Raw genomic sequence first — 24,351 nt, forward strand, 5'->3', positions numbered from 1 at the left:
CTCTGCTCCGGTGCTGGGAAGGTGTCTGCGCAGAGGAGACGCTCGACAGACCTTCGTCATGAATGAGTGACAGAACGGGGAGGAGTCCACACAGAGACAGGCCGAGGGTGGAGGACAGACGGGCAGGACCGGGAGCTCACTCGTGCCCGGGAGCAGGGACGGGCGCAGAGGAGAGGAAGCAACGGATGGCACGAGATGGGGAGGGGGGCAGGAGCCCAAGGGAGGGCGTCGTGGCACGTCAGAGGAGTGGAGGCGACAGTGTGCACGAGCCCCCAGGGAGCCGGACGAGGCTGCACGGGGTGGGTGGGGAGGGGCGCTGCCCCTCACTCAGCCTTGGAGCCCGGCGAGGCTGGAGACCCCCGCCTCCAGGGTCTCCGGCCTGGCTCAGAGCTGAGGAAGGGAATGGACTGCTGCGTTGGGCCAGGACAGGCCTCTTTCTCTGTGGTCCAGGGTGTCCTAGAAGATGGGATGGTGGACAGATGGAGAACATGGGGTGAGGGGGGTCTCCCCAAGATCAGAGAGGAGGGGTAAAGGACCGGAATTAGGGTGAGGCCCAGCTTGGTGATAACGCGAGCATTCCGGGGCACCGAGGAAAGGCTCCTGCGAGGCCTGGACTGCCCCCACTGACCCTGTGAGGCAGCTGCTGTGCTCACGTGAGGCAGCCGGGCCCGCGAGATGGCACGTCACAGGCGAGGCTGTGCTGGCCCGGCTCTCTTGGCGTCTGGACTTCAACCTACAATGTCTGGGGGTCTGAAGCTGAAGTCAGTTCACTCTCGTGGGCTGAGGGGGTGAGGAGGGAACAGAGAGGGCTGTTGGTTCAGGATGTGAGGTGCGGGACATCGAGCAGACCAGGTGAGGGTGAGAGAAGATGTGGAGGCAGCCTCCTTCCCTCCCGGCGGCCCTGTGTTGACCTGTTGCTCGCCCTGAGTCTGCACGCCCGTGCTAGGAGGTCGTACATTGCGGGGAAGGCTGAGGGTGAAGCAGGGCTGGCGCCGGGTAAGGGCAGGGCTGGCGCTGGCCCTTCCTGTTCCGCCCTGCAGGGTGCTGAGGGGGGCGGTATGGGGGGCACTTCACCTCCTCATAGCTCCATTCAGGGCTCTTCTGGTGAACGAAGACCGAACCTAGCCGTGAAAAGTCCCTCCCGCTCCCCAGCAAGAAACCTCAGGCAGTAGCACCCACCTTTCCGACCCCCCACCCCCCGTAACCCCAGCCTGCCTGGCCCAGCCCTTTCTGGACTCTCCTGCCCCCACTGCAGTTTGGGGAGCTACCTGGAGTCCCCAAAACACCAGGTGAGAGGAGCAAAGAGCAGCACAGGATCGTGGTGCTGGGGAGATGGGCTCCACCTCCCACCTGGGGCTCCAACCTCGCTAACATCTCACCCCCTCAGTTACCTGTCCAAGGCAGTGGGCACCTTTCCTCCCCTCCCTTTCCAAAGAGGGTATGTTAAGCACCCAGAAAAAGACTGCGTGGGTTGACCCATTCCCTCCTCAACACCTCTGAAGCCCCCACTCGGGCCTGTGCTCCATGCAGGGGACTCAATTCACCAGGTAAGGGTCAACGTGGAGGTCTATGAAAGAGGACAAATATTTCTGAGGGTCTGTTCTGTGCCAGGCACCGTGTACCATGCGATTCAGGTTACACTGGTGACAAAGGAAGGCAGGCAGGGAGGTCCCTGCCTGGAAGAAGGCCTGGGTTTGGTGGGGAGAAGGGTGGGAAGGAGGAATTCCCACTTTTACAGCCAGATTTTGGAGTGCAACCAGGGTTGTCTCAACACTTTGTCTCACCAATAAGTAGAAAGGTAAGCATGAGGAGAGATCACGGAGCACTGCCTGGAGGAGGCCAACTACCCCCAGCCATCTCATCCAGAGCTTTACTTTGTAGAGTGTTGACCCTCCCCGCTCCTCTTCCCCCAGTATGTCTCCCACCCTCCAGGGGGCCCTCAGAACGTGTCCTATCCACCTCGTGTACCAATGAAGGGGACCCTGTACTCCTCCTCCCTCTCCCTGTTTTTCTGATCGCTGCCCTCGGCAAGCTACCCACCTGCCCTCCCCTCTTCTAATCCCCCTCCAATTGGTCATCTCTTTCATAATTGCAGCACCTGGGCACTCAAGGTGCCCCCTCAAAGCGCAGCTGACCAGCGCCACCTCCCCAAGCTGGCCATCTCCTTTCTTCCTCCCCCGCAGGCGCACCCGGACACCAAGGGTGCCCACCGCCCGTGAGGGCCGGAGCGCCGAGGTGTCGTCTCTGCCGGGGCGCGGCTCCACCTGCAGGGTGCTGGGCGGCCGGCGCTCGGCGGGCGGCGGGCCGCGGGGGCGGAGGAGCGGGCGGCGCGAGGGAGGGGCCTGCGACAGCGGCAGCAGCAGCGGCCCCAGCCCGCGCAGCCCGGCTCGGCCCCGGCTCGGTCGGCGCAGCGCCGCGCGCGTCCCCTGCCGCCGCCGCCGCCGCCGCAGCCAGGCGCCCCGGCAGCAGGCCGCCGCCGCCGGGCGCACGGACGCAGCGCGCACCGGCCGGGATGCGCACCCGGGCCCCGGCCCGCCCCCCACCCGCGGCCGCCGCCCGCCCGCCGCGCGCTCGCCTGACCGCGGCGCCCGCCCTCGCCTGTCCCCGGCCGCCCCCGGCCGCTATGTCCGCCCCCCGGGGCCCCGGCGGCCCGCACCCCTGCTAGGCTGCGGCGGCATGGCCCGCGCGCCCGGCGCGACCTCTGCGGATTGCAACGGTGTGCGGCGGCAGGGCATGCCCAGGGCACCGGGCACGGCCTTCAATGGGCGAGGACACGGACACGCGGAAAATTAACCACAGCTTCCTGCGGGACCACAGCTATGTGACTGAAGGTAACGTACGTGTTGTCTGAGGCCCCCTCCGGCCGGCCGCGGCGTGGGGATGCCGTCGCACCGAATGCCCTCCGAAGGTTTGGACCGCGCGCTGTGTGTCGTGTCCCCCCCGCCCTACCCCACCCCACCCCGGGTCCCGGAGGGAGGGAGCCCCATGGCACCGGCCGCCGCTGCCCAGCCGCTCGACAGGGCAGCGCCCTCCTCAGCGCCGCCCTCGGGCAGGCGGCTTTCCACCCCCAGGCCTGGTGGCATCCTGGATCGGCCTTGGCTATCATTTTTAAAAAGGCCATTCCTGCAGCTAAGGTGGTGAAATCCTGGGGAAATTTAATGGTTTAGAAGCCTGGATTTGCCATTTCAGCCCTGCCCAAAGCCCGCAGAATTTTCTAGGCTGCCCACTCCCTGGAGACGACAAGGGACCCAGAAAAAAAAAAACACCCACTGGCAGATTCCCGGGAGCGGCTCGCTGTCCTCCGCCCCTCCCTGTGCCTCCAGAGGCAGGGCCCTTAGTGGGTGGGAGAAGGCGGCTGGTTTGGGGTTGGTCTTTTATTCCTGGTGAGTTATACTGAGACAGAAGCAGCTGGCCCCAAACTGTCAGAATTTGAAAAAAAAAAAGTGGGACATGCCACCCCAAAGGGGCCCTGCATTTGAAATCCCCTAAAATGGCCCTACAAGCCCAAGCCCAGCCCCGCCCGGAGGCTGGTGGAATTTGGAAGGTCAACGCCTCTCATAGGCCAGTAACTTCCTAGGGTCCCCCCAGCGCCACCTCCACCTTGCCCAGGGAACGGTGGTGGGACAGCTCCCGGGATGCACCCGGGGACCTGAGGAGTGAAGCGGGATTCAAGATGGGGAGAGCTAGCGCGAGGTGTCACCTTGCCGCGGTGGGGACGCGTGCCGGAGACGCTCCTGGGTTTAGGGACTATCTGCATCTCTCCTAAGGGCTGCTGGGCTACGTGCAGAAGTGTTTGTGGGTTTTTAGCAAGAAGTCCCTGATGGGTGCCCCAGGGGGAGGGACCCTGGTCACGGCGTGCCGCGGGGCTGGTGCGCCTGGGTGCCCGTGTCGGGGAACCCATGTGGGCTCCGGAGCAGCGACGGTGACTCGACTCCGGGTGGTGGCCGCCGCGTTGCTGCCTGGCTCCCCCGGAAATGGAGCCGAACTGGTAGCAGAACCCTGCGGAGGCCGGGGGTGTGCTGGGCCCACGCAGGGCAGGGCGGGCTCCTAGGGCGTGCTGACCCCGGGAGCAGAGGCTGGGTGTGTAACCTGGGCCGGGGGATGCTGTGGGTAGCACGCCCGCTCCCTGCCAGAGAACCGCTGAGTCATGGTTTGCCGATGGGTGTGAGTGTGTGTGTGTGTGTGTGTGTGTGTGTGTGTGTGTAGAGGGCTGGGCTGCCCAGGGCTGGGTGCGGGGCTCTGCCCCGGCGAGGGCTTTCTGGGGCCCAGGGAGCTAAAAGCAGCCCTTTGTGCTTGTCTTGGTGAAGCTGTGGAGAGATCAGCGTATGTGTGTCCGGGTGTTCTGTCTGCTCCCAGCCTGCTGAGTGGCAGAGGGTGGAAGGCCTCTGGGTTGCTGGCAGGTGCCCCAGTGGTCTGGCTCTGGCCAAGTGAGGGGATCTTGGCAGGTCACTCTGGCCTCGCTTTCTGGAGGAAGCCTCCGTTTTCCCATCTCCACGTGAAGGATGATGGGATGGCGCACACAGCTTAGTGATTAAGAAGAGTAAAAAGCACCCCGCCTGACCCATAGGGGACATTTGCAAACCTGAACTCCTTCTCCAGCCTGTCTGCCCCCCTCTTTCACACAGGCACCAGCTCGTAGGCAGGGCAAGCGCAGAGTTGAAGGAGTGATGGTTCTGAGCTCCTGTCCATTCATGAGCAGCAGTCACCGAGCACCTACTGCGTGCCAGTCCCTGTTTTAGCCCTGGCGACTGAACGGAGATCCTGCCCCTTGGCAGCCCGTGTTCGAGAAGGAAGTCCTGTGATGTTGCAGAGGCTCCTCTCACCCTGTCAGTTTCCCTATATGTAAAATGGGCGTGACCAATGTCATTCTGCCTACAGGACTTGGGGTTTCTGGGAGGGTCAGGAGAGATAGTAGGTGGAGGAGTCACCTGGGAATTAGAGATTGTTAGCTGGCAGCTAGAGTATGTTGAGTTCCCGTGATGCTCTGGGGCCTCCCACACCATCCACATATTCCTCTCATCCCCGTGTTATAGATGAAGAAACCGAGTCTCGGCCTTTGTCCGCACCCCAGACTGAGTTCCAGTTGCTTGTAGGGCATAGGGCTCAGGTGCTAGGGAGGCAGAGAGGGGCAAAAGCAGGAGCTCCTGCCCTCCGGGGGTGGGGAGCAGGGGACAGGGTCTAGCAGAGGAAGCAGTAGCAATAATTATTAGAATTAGAATTAGAATTCAGTGAGATTTCCGGCCTCCCTGCAAGAACGCTGGTGTTCCCACCATTGCATCTTGCTTGCGTTTTGTGCTCAGAGCACAGCGTGGTCACAGACTTGGATGTCAGAGTGGCTGGTGTTCAACTCCCTGCTTCTGATTCCTCCCATGCTGCACAACCTCGGACAAGTTACTAACTCTTTCTGAACTGCGCTGTCTTCCTTTGTAAAGGGAGAAATACTAAGGATTTACCGGGTTGTTGGGACAATCAGCGATTATGCTAATACAGAAAGCACTCAACCCAGCATCGGTCTGTTAGAAGCATTTAATAAACAGTGCCATTAAAATGTAGAAGTCTTGTTCTTTTTTTTTTTTTTTTTTGTATTTTTCTGAAGCTGGAAACGGGGAGAGACAGTCAGACAGACTCCCGCATGCGCCTGACCGGGATCCACCCGGCACGCCCACCAGGGGGCGACACTCTGCCCACCAGGGGGCGATGCTCTGCCCCTCCCGGGCGTCGCTCTGTTGCGACCAGAGCCACTCTAGTGCCTGGGGCAGAGGCCAAGGAGCCATCCCCAGCGCCTGGGCCATCTTTTGCTCCAATGGAGCTTTGGCTGCGGGAGGGAAAGAGAGAGACAGAGAGGAAGGAGAGGGGGAGGGGTGGAGAAGCAGATGGGCGCTTCTCCTGTGTGCCCTGGCTGGGAATCGAACCCGGGACTTCTGCACGCCAGGCCGACGCTCTACCACTGAGCCAACCGGCCAGGGCGAAGTCTTGTTCTTGTAAGAGCTTCATGAGCAAATAGTGGATGCTGGGAGTTTGAAAAGACCCAGGTGTACAGATGCCTGTTCTACCTGGTCACTTGGTTCACAAACACTCCTTCAGTGCACCCCAGTGGCTCCGACTCGCTTCCTGTCGCTCAAGCGGGCCATTTTTCTTTTTTCTGGGCATTTGCACTGGCTGTGTCCTCTACGCGAACAGCTACGCTTCTCATGGCTGATTGCTTCTTATCCTTTGCATCTCAAGTTAAATGCCATCTTCACCAGTGGGAGTCCTGCTTATGTTTCTGAGTCTCTTGTTCTCCAGATCTCAAGTACCTGGGGAAAGCACTTAGGTTTTGTTAGTCATTCACAATTTAGTGTGAAACAGAGCAGTTTTTTGTTTCCCTAATTCTTGGCTTAGCTCAGCTGATTGGGGGCTGAGGGTTGGGCATAGGTGCAGGTCACCTTGGGGCACAGAGAACTTTTCAAGGTTGGGTGGGTGTGGGAGAGAGGGTTGTTGCAGTTGAGGCTGTTAGGGCAATGCAGGGACCTGGGCCCTACAGGGGTCCTAAAGGTAAGAGAATGCCAGGAAGTCTCTTTAGAATTTTATCAAGAGCCAGATGTGGCCCCAGGAAAGACTCTCTCCCTGGCTCTGCTCTCTGGCTGCAGCCCCAGGCTCAACTGTAGGGTGTGTTCAGTAGGCGTTTTTGGGCTGGACTGGATTGACAGCATAGCTCCATCCTCCACATGGCCGCATTTACCCAGCACTGCCTCCTCTGGGTCTGGCTGCGGGCAGGCAGTGGTGGACCAGACATGGGAGCTAACAGCCAGGGGAGGTGGCCATTGGTGGCTGGTCTCTTTGGGAAGCCACAGTCACTTCCAGATGCCTGATGGGTACTGCACTTTGGGGGCATACCTTTCTGCTGGGTCCACAGCTGTCCCTCCCTCCAGCATCTCTGCTTGCAAACTCTGTTATAGGCACATGCCTCTCACTTTCTCTTTTTCTTTTTTTCCTCTTTTCAGTGAGAGAAAGGGAGGCAGAGACAGACTCCCACATGTGCCCAGACTGGGATCCACCTGGCAAGCCCACTAGGGGGCAATGCTCTTCCTATCAGGGGTGTTGCTCTGTTGTTCTGCAACCAAGCTCTTTTTAATGTCTGAGGCAGAGGCCATGAAGACATCCTCAGCACTCAGGGCCAACTCACTCCAATTGAGCCATGGCTGCAGGAGGGGAAGAGAGAGAGAGAAATAGAGAAGCGAGAGGGGGAGGGGTGGAGAAGCAGGTGGGCGCTTCTCCTGTGTGCTCAGACTGGGAATCGAACCTGGGACATCCACATACCAGATCAATGCTCTACCCCTGAGCAGTAGGCCAGGGCTGGCCCATGCCTCTTTCATCCATGGAAAGAAACATCTCTCTGTTTCTCTAACCTCGTGTCCTTGGCATCCTTGTGTGTGCCACATGGCTTCAGAGTAATCAGTTTATCTCTGCAGAGTGATCCTGGTTTTATGTAGAGGGCAGGAAGGGAGAGCTCAGAGGAGGGAAGTGACTTGCTCAGGAATAGATGAGGTCAGGAAGGGGCACTGGCTTCTCTCCATTCAGCCTTTGGGCCATTGCTACCCCGTGAAGCTATCTTCACGTTTTGAACCCATGCCCTGGATAACGCCAGTGTTCTGCCCAAACCCAGTCCACCCTGTGTGTGTGTGAGTGTGCTTTTTGTGGAAGACCCAGCATTCAGCCAAATTTGTACCCCTGTGGTCTGTATTGTGGCTGCTCTTCTGAACAGTTAGTGTCCTCACCCCTCTGAGAACATGGGTGGTTCCCAGCAAGAGACCTGTGGCCATGGCCTGGGCCAGTGTGGTCCGAGGGTGCCCCCATCTCCCTTGTGCTGACTGGTTCCAGGTTAGACAAGGCAGCCGTCCTGGAGGGCAGGTGGACAGTAGAGAGAGCTGCAGGAAGCCAGTCCCCGTCCTGTGGTGGAACTTGGAAGTGTCCATTGTTGCCACCAGCCTCCTGGAGACCAGGAAGGCAGAAAGTCTTAAGCCAACAACACTGTTGACGGCAGGGCAGAGAGGGAGTGAGAACTGGGGATGCCAGTGACATCTGTGATTCTCTGGATGAACCAGGCCCGGTGGCCACTCACTTCTGTTCCAGGAGCTGGTGCATTTCAGACTTTAGGCCTAGTCTCTGTTACTTGCAGCCAGCGGCACCCTACGCTGACCGCTGTTAACTGGTCTTCCGGAAACCCGGGAAGCTGCCTTGTCACTTGCCACCGGAATTCGAGAGACAGACATCCCAGAAGGGTTTTTTTTTTTTTTTAATTTTTTTTTTTTAAAGACTTTATTCATTATAGAGAGGGGAGAGAGAGAGAGAGAAGGGGGGAGGAGCAGGAAGCATCAACTCCCATATGTGCCTTGACCAGGCAAGCCCAGGGTTTTGAACCAGCAACCTCAGCGTTTCCAGGTTGTCGCTTTATCCACTGCGCCACCACAGGTCAGGCCCCAGAAGGGTTTTGATTGCTTTGCTTTCTGTCGTAGGAATTGTGTTGGAGCTCTTTAACTGGATTCAAATCAAAGTTTCCAGTTCCGGTGCCCCTTCCTGGTAGGACCACTGAGCCCGTGTTTCCAACCAAATGAGAGACCCAAGATCTGGAGTCGGGAGACCCACGTTCAGTGGGTCTGGCTCCGGTCCCTAACCCGGGCAGGCCTGTCGGTCTCTCTGAGACTTCGTTTCTTCTGTGGATTGTCGCCTAGATCATGTGAAGCGAGGGACGCCCAGTTGTTGGATGTGGTACCCTCCTCTCCACGAACTCCCCGCCCTGCTTGGCGAAAGCAATGCTCTCGGCGAACTCATGGCACTCAATGGCTCGGTGTATGGGAATGTGCCTAGCCCGGGGCCTGAGGCACCGTCCGTATTTCATAAATATTGTCCACCACTCACAATGATGTTTGCGCTTCAGGGGTCAGAGTCAGACGGGGCCTCAGAGCTGTTGACAGACTGGCCACCCAAGTCCATTCCTACTCAACAGGGACACCAGGGCTAAGAGGGGGCATTGCCTGTGACAGTGGCCCTAAAGCCAGCCCAGAGGGAGCGTGGGGAGAACCAACCTTTGACTTTGGAAAGTCAGGATGTTCACTGCTCAGATCTCTGCTCCTTTTGCCTCCAATCAGGAGTGTCACTTGGGTAAGCTTCCCCGGGGTTTTACAGACCCGTGTTGTCTCCATTTTAAGGGTGGGGGGGTGGGGAGGACAGGGGTGGCGATAGGACACCTTTGGGTGCTCTCCGCCAAAGCGCATTTCCTCTCTGAGCCTCAGTTTCCCTACACTGCTCCCCTACACAGAGCCCTGGGTTGTCACAAGGCTGTAAGGAGCAAAGACCTAGAGATGTGAAAGGTGTCCCCTTGCGAAGGGGTTACTGCTGTCGCACCTCCCTCACTAAGCCACAGGCTCACTTACTGTTAATTAGCCCTAACTTAAAGGTTGGTGCCGTCACGGAGTAGGGGTTTTCTCATTTTCTTTCTGCAAGATGGAAATCGAATTCTAGTAAGTGTTTCCACATCATCTCCTGGTTGTTTATACGTGCTTCGGTGTTTGGTTTTTATCTTGAGAGTCCCCAGAGCTAAAGGGATGTTTCTGTAAAAGGTGTTTGAAGTCTTAGAACTGGGAACTGTCTGGAAAAGTCAGGGGCTTCAGAGACAGGGTGACAGAGTAACAACGCAGACCAACAGGAAGGAGCAGCCTGCAGTCCTGCACAAAGATACTCTGTTCCCACTTAGTTCCTTCCAGTCTTTTGTAAAATGTCCATTCCGCTTTTATAAAAGCTGTACTCTCCCGATGGAAACCACTTTGAAGGCTACTTTTCTAATGAGGCGTGAGGTTGTAAGGATTTTCCAGTGCTTTGCTACATACAGGGCTGGCTTCACACTCCCCGCCCCTCATGCAGTCCTGTAGGACCCCACACTCAGAAGGACCCCGTGCTTGGCCAGATGCTCTGCTGTTACCGTCTTGAAGTTTTGAGTAATTTTATCTCCGAGTCCCTGTTTTGTAAGTGATGTCTGATGGGACGGTGGAGCGGGTGCACGTGCAGCGAGCGTTCCCGCTGTTCCTCGCGCAGCTCCCACGGCACACTCCCCTGGCGTTCACTCGGGAGTGCGGCTGCGCTCCCACGCACAGCGGGGCGGTCAGAATGCAGCATGCCCCTGATGGCGTGAGCAGGGGCGCTGACAGCCCAGACAGGCCACGCTTTCTCTGGGAACCAGAACGCATTTTGAATGCAGAGAGGAGGCAGTGACATTCTAAAAAGCACCAAGGAGCAAGGAACCCGATCACAGCCTTTCTTGCTCATGGTACTCCCCTGTGTCAGCTGATCACTGATGCTGAAAATGCCGCCGCCGCCCGTGGGAGACAGGGCCACCACGGTTCCTCTTCCTCTCTGCCCTTATCCATCCCCAAGCCGGGGTCGAAGTGGGTGTAGAATGCGTGAGCCTCAAAGTAAATGGAATAAAAACAGACGCGCTGGTTTTGAGCGTCGTTACCACCGCTCTGGGAGATCAAAGCGCCCACGCACGTGCGGGTTCCCAGATGCAAACCCGGTATCTCAGCGAGCCTGCACGCCAGCCAGCTCAGGGCTCTTATATGTCCATTTAAACCTGGAATCGCGCCACAGAATGATGAGCGATAAAATTCATGCCAGTGATTTTTACTTTTCTCCCTTTATTTCAATTGGTAATAAATAGCAAGTAAATAACACCGTGACAAGTCATGATAATAAATGAGATAGAAAGGCAGAGAGAGGGATGGATAGGGACAGACAGACAGGAAGGGAGAGAGACGAGAAGCATCAGTTCTTTGTTGCGGCACCTGAGTTGTTCATTGATGACTGGGAGGCTACAGCAGACCGAGTGACCCCTTGCTCAAGCCAGTGACCTTGGGCTCAACCTGGTGAGCCTTGCTCAAACCAGATGAGCCCACGCTCAAGCCAGCGACCTTGTGCTCAAGCCAATGAGCCCATGATCAAGCCAGCAACCTCAGGGTTTCGAACCTGGGTCCTCTGTGTCCCAGTCCAACGCTCTGTCCACTGTGCCACTGCCTGGTCAGGCTGTTTTAGTACCCCCTGCTTTTTGAATGAGGGGCTCTGCATGTTCCTTTTGTGCTGGGCCCCACAAATTTTATAGCAGATGTCCCTAGTGTGCTGTAGGGGGAAGGGGGGGACCTCTTGGGAAGGTGTAATCCTTGGCCTGCCTCCCACCCCCTTGGCTTTTGTGATTGGTGGAAATGGTAAGAGCCTGTCATCCATTGGGCAACTTTTCCCTATTGGGCGGGGTTACAGTATTCATGGAGGAGGTGCCTTACCTGGCCACTCTTCTAAGAAGGGGCTCTGAGTTCTCCCATGTTAGAGTCCAGCCTTTGTACCGGTCTCTCCCCAGGGGCCCGAGGGGAGGGGCAGTGGAGTAGGAGTCCCCAGCTCATCCCCCCTCCCCTCCAAGTTCACCCTTAATAAAGCAGATTTCTGTGCTCTCAAGTCCTAGCAGGAGGAGCGTCCATTACAGGCTGTGCTCTTCCTGTGATAGATGTGCCTTCATTTACTTAATCATCCCCGATTGTTGGGTAATTAGGTTGCTTTTTTTTTCTTTTTAAATCTTTTCTTTTATAACCAACACTGAGTGAGTGAACACTACTTGTGTATGAAGACTCCCTACTCCCACCCGTCCCCCAGATCTAGGAATCTTTTTTTTTTCTTTTTTGTATTTCTCTGAAGTTAGAAGTGGGGAGGCAGATGGACAGACTTCCTTATGCCCCCGACCGGGATCCACCCAGCATGCCCACCAGGGTGCTATGCTCTGCCCATCTGGGGCATTGCTCCATTGCAACCAGAGCCATTCTAGTGCCAGAGGTGAGGGTGTGGGTGGGGGTGAGGCATGGAGCCATCCTCAGCGCCTGGGCCAACTTTGCTCCAATGGAGCCTTGGCTGTGGGAGGGGAAGAGAGAGACAGAGAGAAAGGAGAGGGTGGAGAAGCAGATGGGCGCTTCTCCTGTGTGCCCTGGCTGGGAATTGAACCTGGGACTTCCACACACTAGGCCAACACTCTACCACTGAGCCAACTGGCCAGGGCTGGAATCATTTTCTTTTCTTTTTTGTGTGTGTGGCAGAGACAGAGAAAGTCAGAGAGAGGGATAGATAGGGACAGACAGAAAGGGAGAGAGATGAGACACATCTATCACAGGAAGAGCACAGCCCATCAATTCTTCATTGTCGCTCCTTAGTTGTTCATTGATTGATTTCTCATATGTGCCTTGACCAGGGGGCTACAGCAGACTGAGTAACCCCTTGCTTGAGCCAGCGACCTTGGGCTCAAGCTGGTGAGCCTTGCTCAAACCAGATGAGCCTGCACTCAGGCTGGCACCCTCAGGGTCTCGAACCTGGGTCCTCCACATCCCAGTCTGACGCTCTATCCACTGTGCCACTGCCTGGTCTAGCTGGAATCATTTTTTTAAAGAGAGAGTCCTGTCCATACCATTTTGTGTAAAAACTGTGAGCCATCTTTAATTTTCCTGACACGTGTTGCCAAATTACTCTCCAGAAAGTTTCTCTTATTTTATTTATCATGTGCTGCTCAGCATTAGGTATTCTAATTTGTTTGACCTTTGCAAATATCATGGATGGAAGATATTTGTTTTAATTCCTGTCTGAATACCAATGAGGTTGAACATTCTCTTCACTTCTGTTCAATAGACATTTAGTGCCGCCCCCTCCCCCTGCCCCTGCATTTGCCAGGGGGGACGTTAGGTACTGGCTGTGTAGTGTTGAGTAGCAGGGTCGTTGCCGTCGTCGCTCATTCATTCAACAACTGCTTCTGGAGTGCCCACTGTGTGCTCCGCAGCGGGAGTGAGGGTGGGGTGAGAGGAAGGAAGGGAGAGCTGAGTCCCGAGGCCCCAGGTTCACCAACGTCTAAGGGACACAGCAGTCTAGAATATTTCAGGCAGGAGCGACCAGCCTGTGCAAAGTGACATGTCCTTGTCCCCTAGCAGAGTCCAGGCTCCTCCCACTGAGCCCAGGAGGCACTTGCCTGTCTGCCTGCCTGGGGAACAGGGCCCACCTGGTCCCCACTGTGCTGCCCAGGATGGACCCTGCCTTCTTGCACAGCGGGGACCATTGTCCTCCAGAACCCGGGGCTGAATGGTCCATGGAGGCAGAACAAAGGCGGCTCAGAGGTCCCGGTTGCCCCAAGCAGGGATGGGATCTCCAACTGCAGGGTTCAGCGCCTCCTCTGGGTAGGCCTGGCCTCCTGCTTCCCCTGCTCTGCAGAGGCTGCAGCCCTGTGGCCTGGGGCTGGGTCCTGGGGCAGCTGTGAGATATTGCGGGTTCTGCAGCCTCTGAACCAGGGCCCTCCTGCGCAACCCCGAGACAGGACCGACAGCCACCTGGGCTTTTTATTCATTTATTTTTTCCACGCCTAATTGTCATTCTGGAATGTAAAGCTCTTTTTAAATTAAAGTATAGTTGACATACATTATATTAGTTTCAGGTGTACAACATGAGACTTCACATTTATATTATACACCGTACAAAATGTACAAAATGTCCGCTCTCCGTTGCCCTGCAAAGTTATTGGGATGTTATGGACTTCATTCGCTATGCGCTACATTTTATCCCGGTGACTTATGTTACAACTACCTTTTTGTCTCCTAGCCGTTCAACCCTCTAGAAACTATCAGTTTTTCTGTATCTATGACTCTGTTTGTTCTGTTGGTTCATTTGTTTCGGTCTTTTCCTTTTTTAGATTGCACAGACAAGCGAAATGATACAGTGTGTGTCTTTCTCTGACTTAGCGCAGGAGCCTCTAGGTCTATGCATATTGTCACAAACAGCAAGATTTAGTTCTTTTTCATGGCCCTTCCACACACACACTTCTTTATCCATTCATCTATTGAACACCTAGGTGGCTTCCATATCTCGGCCATTGTAAATAACGAGGCAGTGAATATAGGGGCGCATATATCTTTCTGAATTAGTGTTTTGTTTTCTTTAGATAAATGAACCTGAGTTTTTTTTTTACCAAGTGAAACAATGTGCACATTGTGCATCCATGTCTATAAAAGGGAGCTACTTTCCTGGTCCCTGTCAGCCCTTGGATTTTTTCTAATTTCAAAAACATCTTATTATGAAGACTTTCAAAGGGGTACAAAAGTTGAGGACACAATCTGTGGGCTTGTGCCTCGCCCACCCCCTTGCTTGAACCGCTCTCAAGGTTTGGCTCTACTTTCTTCATGAAGTGCCCGTCCGTCCTTTGGGCTGAGGGATTTGAATGCGGACCCGGGACATCCCGCCTGCAGCGCACCCCTGAAGGGGAGGGGCGTTTCCCACGGATACCACTGTCCCGCCTGGCAGCACGAGGGCTTGTTCCTTCCCATCTGCATTCTGGCCCATCTTAGCTACGTCTCCAGGTGTCTCAGCAGTGTCTTCTTCTAGTTGGCTGGTTTGACCCAAAGTTCTGCACTGGTAGTTGGCTGTTCTGTCTCTCTGGTCCTTTCTGATTGAGACCCATCCATCCCATTTCAGACCTCAAGCTGCCGAAGGCAGTCACTCCTGTTTGGTAAGAATTACAATCTCTTGCTCCCTCCCCACCCACATTGTCCCTAACCCACATCCTGATCCCAGTCGCCTGGTGGGTCTGGAAGGCTGATGGGGACATGCCCCTCTCTCCTTCCAGGACCTGTCCTCACCGCTCACCAGCTGAGGGTCCCCTGGTGTCTGTGCAGCCGGTTCATGCTGTCCCCACCGACACCCACTAAGACGGCAGGCTCATGAGCAAAAGAAATGGTTTGCTTTAAGCCACTGAATCTTGGGGTGACTTGTTAGAACAGATGAATGAAATAATCGTGGCTTCCTGAAATAGAATCCCCAGTCCTGTCCAGGTGCTGCTCTGTCTGAGGCCCCTGTCTGGCTCTGGGGTGCTCTCCTTGCTTGTGTGACTCCGTCAGAGCCTTCCAGTAACTTCCTTCTTGCTTACATGGGCCTGTGTTAGCCGTTGCTTGGAGCTAAAGAGCCCAGTCCCAGCCAGGAGGGGTGACCCAGCTCAGGTCATGAGACAGGCCTGGAGCGCAGGCTGTTCCGGGACAGAGGCCCGGAGCCCTGTCCCATGCAGCGTCAGTGGGTACACATCTTGGGCACGGCTGCTCCTGCTGTACACCACTCAGCCCCTGGTCCCTGCCCGGCGCTGGGCTGTGTGTTTGAATGACCAAGTGCGTGGACAAATGGCACACCCTCTCATCTGACCTCAGACCAGTCCAGATTCTTTTTTTTTTTTTTAAACCAAATGCCACATCTTCCCTGGCCAGAGCCCCGGAATAGAAACAGCCTTCTCTTTGCACAGATCCAGTAGGTGCCGGTGTCACTTACCACGGCTCAGTGAGATAAGGCCAGCTCCACACCCACACCGTCTGCTTGCAGCTGCCCGGGTAAGGAGTTATTGCACTGGGACAGACTTCGCCCCTAGTCCTTCTGTCCACAGATCCCCGAGGGAGTGAAAGATCGCCCCGTGATTCACAACCCCGTCACTTCTTTCCACATCTGCGGCCGGAGGGTCACTGCGCTTCTGTTCACGTGTGGACAGCAAAGCGTGCAACAATGTTGCCTCCTTACCTTCCTGCGATAAACCGTGCGGCGTGTTACAAAAATGGAAAACCCAAGGAGGGACTGGCCCACAACGGAGACGTTCAGCAAGGAACGGAAAGCAATGACGCTGGAAGAGAGATCTGAATGGAATGACGGGGGGCGGACATCACAGAGCCTGGAGTGAGGTGGCTGCTCTTCGGGACTCTGACGAAGCCAGAGGACATGTGAATGTGGCCCCGGGGGCATAACGGAGACAGTGACGGTGCCCGAGGAAATGACACTGGGGAAAAACACACTTCACAGCAAGGATCTCTCTTGAAGACACTTCAGGGTGTTGAAAGCACGGTGGATACAATCTTGGAACTGATCTTGACTTGAAAGGACAACCCTCTGAGGCGGGAACCAGAGGTTCGCCTGCGTCCTGACTTTCATGACGAGCAGGAGAAGCCGGCGCTGTCCACACTGCTCTCGATGTATTTTAAAGGAAGAAATAAAGACTGGCATTCTCGATATGTCTAATGTTAAGGTGACCAACATTTTTACAATGAAAAGGAGGACAAAAATAAATGGAAGAAAACAATATCGTCAATAAGAGAAACATTTTATTCATTGCAACGATAATACACTATAATATGATAAATGCATAATACAAACACTTGTAATATTTTATATTGTAATTATGCTTACATGCCTATTAATTTTTAATAATAATCGTAAGAAAAAAGTACTCGTTTAGATGCAAATATGTCACACCCCACGCAATGGATCGACTCTACATTGATCGAATACGGACATTTACAGATGAGTCTTCCGATATCAAAAAGGAGGACATGGAGGAGGACACTTTTTGAAGGAGGACAGAACTTACAAAAGAAGGACTGTCCTCCCTGAAGGAGGACGATTGGTCCCCTTACTAATGTTCTGAGTCACTGTGTACTAAATAAATATTGGTCTTACTATTTCTGTGTTCCCTAGTACGTTTATAACCAGTAAGGGCATTTTTAATGTCTTGAAAAGAAAATTGAAAGGTCCCAGAACATTCAGAATGCCCATACTGTCTAGGAAGGTCGCTTGGGATGGTTTCGGCGACCACGGTCATTTTTTAGGATCCCCACACGCCTGCGCCGAAGCAAGAGAACTCCCCGCACTCATTCCAGTGGGCGGTGTCCACACCGTGTGGTCCGTCCTCCACAGGTCAAGGTCATGGTGATGTTTTAAACCCTGGCTAGAGGGTGGCAGTCAATATTCTCCTTATTAAAGGCGACGGCTCAAAAATGCTCAATAACTCAAACCCCTCACTGCGGAGATCGGGTTGGGTAGCCTGTGGATGTCTGAGGGAGACACCTGCCAGCCCTCCGCTCTGCTCACCATGTAGACCCCAGCCGGCCTGTGGATGTCCGAGGGAGGACACCTGCCAGCCCTCCGCTCTGCCCGCCGTGCAGACCCCAGCCGGCCTGTGGATGACCGAGGGAGGACACCTGCCAGCCCTCCGCTCTGCCCGCCGTGCAGACCCCAGCCGGCCTGTGGATGACCGAGGGAGGACACCTGCCAGCCCTCCGCTCTGCTCACTGTGTAGACCCCAGCCGGCCTGTGGATGACCGAGGGAGACACCTGCCAGCCCTCTGCTCTGCCCGCCGTGCAGACCCCAGCTGGCCTGTGGATGACCGAGGGAGGACACCTGCCAGCCCTCCGCTCTGCCCGCCGTGCAGACCCCAGCTGGCCTGTGGATGTCCGAGGGAGACACCTGCCAGCCCTCTGCTCTGCCTGCCGTGGAGACCCCAGCCGGCCTGTGGATGACCGAGGGAGGACACCTGCCAGCCCTCCGCTCTGCCCGCCGTGCAGACCCCAGCCGGCCTGTCTGGTCCGGGAACAGTCCATCAGGGAGTGAACTGGCTGAAGGAGTCGGGCCTGCACACACCGGCTGGGAGTTCCCGCCCCGGCTTCCGTGGGAAAGGCCACGAAAGCAACCCTGAACTCGTCGATGGCCCCGAGAAGCAGTACGGCTCTTTACTGAAGCCGTGAAAACACAATCCATCATCATCATCATCACCTGGCCCGTGGTGTCAGACCCCGGGAGCTCAGTCGTGTGTATGTTCAGAGGCTCCTTGTGAGAAGATCCTGATTTTATTTCTCTTTTTATTTTATCTCATTACAGGAACGTCTGAAAATGCCGCAGTAGAATAGAGGAGGGAGGGGTGGGAACAGCCCCCTGATGTCACTGTGCACCCGGAACTTTGTTTCAATCTTGTCCTAGCTCCTTCTTGCCACCGCCCTTGTGGATTGCCGTGGAAATCCAGTTTGGTCCTCTTTCAGATATTTAACATGCTGGAAACATTTCACCGCCACGTTATCACACACTCTGAGTAAACCAATTTTAATGGCTGCATAATGGTCCAGTGCGGAGATGTCATTATTGATTCAAAAGCTGTGTACGGATTCATGCATTAGACCGGGGTTGATGGCCTGCGGCCTGTGTGTGTGGGGGGGTGGGGTGGGGGATAGGGGTGCAGGAGGCGGGGGTGGGGTGGGAATAGAACTCTGGAACCAGGGAGACGCAAGCAGGTGATCCTAACCCAGTGTGATGGGAACTGGGAGGCAGTGGGACCTCGTCAGGGGAGCAGATGGGCAGAGACGCGGAGTCCCGAGCAGGGAGCGGCCAGGCCAGCAGGGCAGGCGGGAGCTGGGGGAGAAGGCAGGCCAGGCAGCAGGGGTGTGTGGGCAGCGGCACGGGGTGCTGGGGCGGGAACTTGCGGGTCTTGGAGCTCTTAGGCAGGCACTGTGGATGAACTGGCAAAACAGGCTGCTGGAGGAGAAGGGACCTTGGCAAGCCGGGCAGGGAAGGGGGGGGAGCTGAGGGCGGGCAGATGTCTGTTGTCAGGGGTTTGGAGCGGAGGTGGAGGGGGTGAGAGCACTTCTAGGGCAGGCATGAAAGACCCCAGGGAGGCACGCAGTGCGGGCAGCAGATGGGTAGTGGGCGTGAAGGTTGTGGAAGGGGAGGTTGTCCAGGGATGGTGGAGGCCACAGGGTGTGGTGGCGGAAGGAAGGCTGAACTCCTTTCGTGGTGTTCGGTCAACACAAGAGTGTGTCAAAGGCCGGTAGGTGCAGGCAACAGGGGGCCAAGGGCGCACACACCTCCTTAGCCTTGGACATCGATGTCTCGACTCTGGGGTGTTTTCAGCTGTGATGAGCCTTCTCGTGAAACTCCCTGTCCCTGTATTTCTGGTTATTCCTGACTCAGGCTCTCTGGGAATACGATTTCTTGCTGAAAGGGTAGGAGTGTTCTTCAGGGCTTGAGTAAAGATTCAAATATCATGTCTGTGGAACAGAAAATAAAAATCACCAAAAATTTTAGTTTGGGTGATCTATAAAAGAGGAAGTCCACGTATATCATGAGGCCAGGAGGAATCTGTAGATTACAGCAAACCCATCAGTCTCTGTCTCTCTGGCTTTAAAAAAAGAAAAAGAAAAAAAAGAGAGATTGATTTCAGCTCCAGCCCATGGTGGCGTATGGCTGTGTTCATCGTCTCTTGATGTGTGTCTGATGGGTGGTGACGCTTTGGCTGTGCCTCCGAGACATCTGCCTGACTTGTCCTCACGGTAAAATAATAGCGGTGATGGTGATGAGAAGGGAAGCCGCCCTTCCTTGGCTGCCGCTGCGTCACGACACGATGTCCATGATCTCGTTGGAACGTCACACCTGCCCCGGGAGGCAGTGGGGATCACCCCTTCCACGTGTCAGGAAACGGAGCCTCAGAGAGGTGGGGGATCGCATGCCCAAAGTCACCCCGGGAGTGTAAACTGTTACTCTGACTGCATACCAAGCCACTCTAAATCTTAGTGACTTAAGACAAGAACCATTTCATGGTGTCCTCTGGGTTCTGTGGGTCAAGAACTCGGGCAGGACGTGGCTGGACAAGTCTTGCTCTTCTCCCTGGTAAGCTGGTGGGCGGGATGGTCAGAGGGTCCACGATGGTTTCGGTCACATGTTCCCTGAGTGGTGAGGACGACTTGGAAGCTGATTTCCCCTGGGACTGTCAGCGGGTCTGAGGATCCGATGTGCCGCGTGGTGATTACAGTGTGTGACGTTGTACTGCGGGACTTGGAAATTGCTAAGAGAATAGGTCTTAAATAGCCTCGTTACAAAAAAGAAGTGGCAATGAGTAAGCCCATGGAGGTGTTAGCTAACACTGCAGGTGGTCTCTTGCACTATGGATGTGTATCTAATCAACACCGTTGGATACCTTAAACGTATACAATGTTACATGTCAGTTACATCTCAATAAAGCTAGGAAAATATACAGAAAACAGGAGGTGAGGAAAATCTTTCCTTAGGGATGGAGTCGATTCCCTGCAGACCTGCCTCCCTGCGTGTGTGCCATGCGGGAGTTATTCATGCAACAGGGGGCAGTTCGGGGGCAGCCAGTCTGTGGCCCCTGACTCCTTCCTTGCAGTGATGCTCTGAGGTGCCCACATCGGGGATGGTGGCCCAGGGTGGGGCTTTCTGTCTTGCCAGGGCCCCTTCGGTGGGTGGAGGGCTGCAGTAGGGACACAGGCGAGCTGGCCGGCTTTTCTGCCTCGCGGACTCAGCATAGTTTGCCTCTGAGGCCACGCCGACCTCCTGGAGCATCTTGTATGCTCAGCCCTGCGGGAGCGGTTTTTTGGAAACCATTATGACCCTTTGGCGAACACGGCCCCCACCCACTGGAAGAGGGGGCCCTTTCACTGAGGGAATTGGACAGAAGGAAAGGAAGCCGCCCTGTTTTTTAGTGAGAATGCACAAGTCCCTGCTCTGTGGAGGTGGGAAGTGTCTGGGCATTGTCCCTGAGGCAGACGCTGCCATCGTCCCCACTCCACAGAGCCGGAGCCGGGAGCTCATGGGGCAGAGGAACCTGCCGGTCTCAGAGAGTTGGGGAGAAGCTAGGGCTATCTGGGGCTTGTCTGTCTCCCACCTACCCTCCCCGCTCCCCCCAGGAAGATCTTCTGACCTCGGTCGGAATGAGAGGCGAGCCTTAGAGTCATCTTAGAATCTTCGCTGCTGGTCCCAGGCAGCGACCTTCAGGTCCTTCTCTTCTGGAGACAGGGGCGGGGCTCAATGCAGAGCTAGAGGAAGGACCGCCCACCTGGATACAGGTCACAATGGGCGCGTGCCCTGGGTGCAGCCGAGGTGGATTGGCTCAGCCTGATTTACCAAACCCTGGCCAGACAGAGGCCCCGGGGTGACAGGGACTCATACCTCTTAAGTTTTTTTTTTGTTTTTTTGAAACAACTTTACTGAGATATAAGTTACATACCATGCAATTCACCCATTTCAAGTGCATACCTCGGTGGTTTTTTGATATATCACATAATTAATTTTCTAAAAATTGTGGTAAAATAGACATAACACGAAATTTGCCATTTTAACCATGTTTAAGCGGCACTGATTACATTCAGAATGTGTACAGCCGCCACCGCTGTGCCGTTTCGAAACTCTTATTGCTCCAGACAGGAGCTCTGTATCCATTAAACGGGGACCCTCCCCTCGCTCCCGGTAACTGACCTCTGAGCTGCCTTCGGGCTCCGTGAGTTGCCTCTCCCAGGGACCTCATTCACGGGCGACCGTGCGCCGTTTGTCCTTGGTGTCTGGCATAGTTCATGAAGTGTAACCTCCATGTTGGGACGGAAGTTATACTTTTGAAAGACGAGGCCCCCTTGGGAGAAAGCTTAGTCACAGGAGTGGTCTTGGTGTTTTGCAAGAGGGAGAAGGGGCGGAAAGACCCCGCCCTGCGCCGGCGGGCTGCAGCCTTTGCCTGAACGACATGGCGCCCACCCTGCCCAGTGGCCGGCTTCCCAAGGGCCGCCCGCCCCCCAGCCAGGGAGGAGGTGTGGGCAGAGGTCCCCGCCCACCCTGCCAACCGTTGTGTCCTCGTTCTTGCAGCACCTCATCTCACTGCATTGTAAACAGTCCTCGAGGTGCGGGGGCTTCTCCCCATTCTACAGATGAGAAAACTGAGGCTCCCAGAAGCTACGACCTCCCGTCCCCGAGCCAGGAGGAGGCGGAGCCGGGGGTGCGCCGGGGCTGGTTCCAGATGCTGCGGGCTCCCCCGATGACTTTGAACTCCGCTCCGTCCTCTTTGGGGGCCCCTCCCCCCTGCTTTGTCCCTGGCGCTTTCACACCTGCAGTGGGGGAGGGCACTGAGAGGGACCCGGGTACCCTGGGGCTCGCCTTTCTCTGCGTCCACTGCCCTGTGTGCATTGACCTCTCGAAGCCTCTGTATCTCTAACTCGGGGCCAGAGGAATGTCCCTTTGGGTCTCTTCAAGGGCAGATTGAGGTCACGTGTCAGGTGCCCCTGACATTCAGGAAGGTCCCAGCCGATGCTCGTCTCTCTGCTGACAGTGGGACCGTGGACGAGGAAGCCACACTCGGCCCCGTCCAGGCTAGTTAACGTCCCAGGAAAAGGTAGGGCAGGGTGACTCTGACGCCTTGACCCTCCCCTCTGACCCACCTGAGTCCCAACCCCGCCCTGTAACCATGGAGGGCAGCCTGGGTGCCTTGGGGAGGCGGGTGTGTGTGGCTTGTGGCTAGTACAGCCCCGAGGTCTCCTGCGGTGTTTCCAGGGGGGCCCTGATCTGGGCGGGGCCAGAGGGTGAATTATCCTCAGGAGACCCCTGGGCTGGGATGTCCAGCTGGGTCCCAAGGACCCACGCGAGCTTCATGACAAAGACTCAGCGATGGCGACTCCCGGAGTCCCGGCCTTGGGATTGGTTAGGGTGGAGCTGGGAGCCCTGGGGGTCAACCCTGTGACCCCAGACACACCATTTTGATGGCACCGTCCCTGCAGATGACCTGATTTTCAAAACCCTGAATTGGGACACTCGTTTGGGTACAGGTGCATGTCCATATGGGGACAAGGGGGTGGCAGCTGATAAACTGGGGCAGTGGCTGACAACTTGGGGGTTGGGGTCGCTGTAGCTGTCTCCTCATCGGGAGCCATGCTGGGGGGTGACAGGTGATGCAGGGGCCTGCAGACCGCTGTGCAGGCCCAGGCGGTGCTCGTGACTGGCTGTGTGACCCTGGGACGCTGTGGACACGACTGATGAGGTCCGTGCCACAGGAGTCCCGGAAAAGAACAGACGGATCAGGGGCCATTGCTGGGGCAGTGGTGGGGAGGAGTCTAGGCGCTGGGCTAGAGGAGGTGGGCAGTCAAGGAGGGCTTCCCGGAAGAACCTGCTGCGTGTTGGGATACAGGAGACACGGGGCCCTGAGGGAGCTCTGGGATCTAAGGAGAAGCAGGAGTGTGGGGAGAGGCTTCCGGAGCCAGGCAGTGTGGAGGTGCAGCCGGAAGCTGGCCCAGCCGACGCTCGGGACGCCCTGTGGTGTGCAGACCGTTGTCTCCAGCTGACAGACAGACAGACAAGGAGAGGGAGGCGGGGGCTTCCCAGCTTGAACTGGATGGGCTGGGATTTGATCCAGCCTGTGCTCAGGTCTGCGGCGACCTCCTTACACCCCCAGAGCTGCGGGGCGGGCACCGTGCCCGGGGTGGGGCCTGGGCTCATTGGCCAGCTCCCAACCTGCCCTCTTGCATTACTGGCTCGGACGCTGTGTGCATCCTGCAGGCCCGAAGGGCCGGAATCCCCTGTGCTGACCCGTGGTGCGACCGTCCGGCGTTTCTCTTGGAGCACTTGGCCAGCTCTGGAGGGCGCCTGAGCCATTGCTTGGTTTTCCTCTGACCCAGAGGAGGAACGGGGGAGCCATTCGCCCAGTACGACAGACCCTGCGTTTGAGTTGGGAAGGGGCGGGGTGTTGGTGGCAGGCCAGGGGGAAGCCAGTGCTTGTGGAACAGGTGCCGTCACACAGGTGCGGGGTGCTGGCCAGAGGCACCCTGGGCCTCATCTCCACCACTCCCCACCCCCCAGCCCTGCCTGCAGTGGACGAGAAAACTGAGGCTCAGAGAGGTCAGGCTCCTTGCCCGTGGTTGCACAGCCGGCAAGGTGGCATAATTAAGGTTCTGCCCAGCTCTGCCCGACTCCAAAGCAAGTGCTATTTCCACCGCCCCGGGTGTCCCCAGAGCTAATTTTGCTGCTGGGAGACTCCACCCCCAGCGCTGAGTAGGATGGGCAGTTCCTGGCAGAGAAGGAAGGGGGTCCCTCAGAAACGGGGCTGCTGTAGCTCTCTCCGCAGCCCCTGCCGCTGCTAGAGGACCGGGATGCTCGGCCTCCCAGTCCTCGCGGCCCCCTGGAAGCCCTGTTCCTGCGCCCAGGACTGTCTCTTTCTCTGGAAATCAGAGCCCCCAGCATTCGGCTTCCGGAGAAAGAAGAGCAGATTCCTGCGGCTCAGCACAGGCTCTTGGGTGGGAGAGGGGGGCGGGGAGGGTAAGGGGGTTGGAGCCCGTGTTCTGGAACCCACAGGCAGGGCCGGAGGGAGCCTAGGTGGCTGGGCACCCGGGCACTGAGAGATCTGCTTCCCTGCTGAACGCCCTGCCCTCCTGCTTTGTGCGCACACCCTGCCGTGTGCGAGGGCCTGGGGCCGTGGACCTCCCCACAGGGAGCATCGGAGGGTCCCACGGCTGGGGAGCTGGGGGCTGCGGAGTCCTCGTGCCTCCTGTCTGCCTAATTCATTGTATTTTCCATTTCTCTCCACTGCGTATCCAGTGGAGTCTTATAGTCAGTTGCTCTTACCATCATCGAACATTAAACTCGCTTTATTACTGAACACTCAAGCCGCGCGCTCACACGGGAGGGCCCACGGAGGACACGGAGAACACGGAGGAGCCGTGCCGTGGAGCTCGTCTTCCGCA

General features: G+C 56.5%; 1 protein-coding gene across 2 annotated transcripts in view; it reads left to right on the forward strand.

Moving 5' to 3' along the window:
• The first annotated feature begins 2,542 nt into the window (after positions 1-2,542).
• The window catches only part of PPP2R2C (protein phosphatase 2 regulatory subunit Bgamma), a 101,915-nt gene continuing 80,106 nt past the window's right edge, over positions 2,543-24,351 (forward strand). The window contains exon 1 of one of the 2 annotated variants that reach the window (XM_066385542.1): positions 2,543-2,831. In XM_066385542.1, the coding sequence (XP_066241639.1) occupies positions 2,762-2,831 (70 nt within the window). In that variant the 5' untranslated portion in view covers positions 2,543-2,761. The other variant, XM_066385543.1, reaches the window with a different exon arrangement.

This window comes from Saccopteryx leptura, chromosome 5 (genome assembly GCF_036850995.1).
Source record: "Saccopteryx leptura isolate mSacLep1 chromosome 5, mSacLep1_pri_phased_curated, whole genome shotgun sequence".
Lineage (NCBI taxonomy): Eukaryota > Metazoa > Chordata > Mammalia > Chiroptera > Emballonuridae > Saccopteryx > Saccopteryx leptura.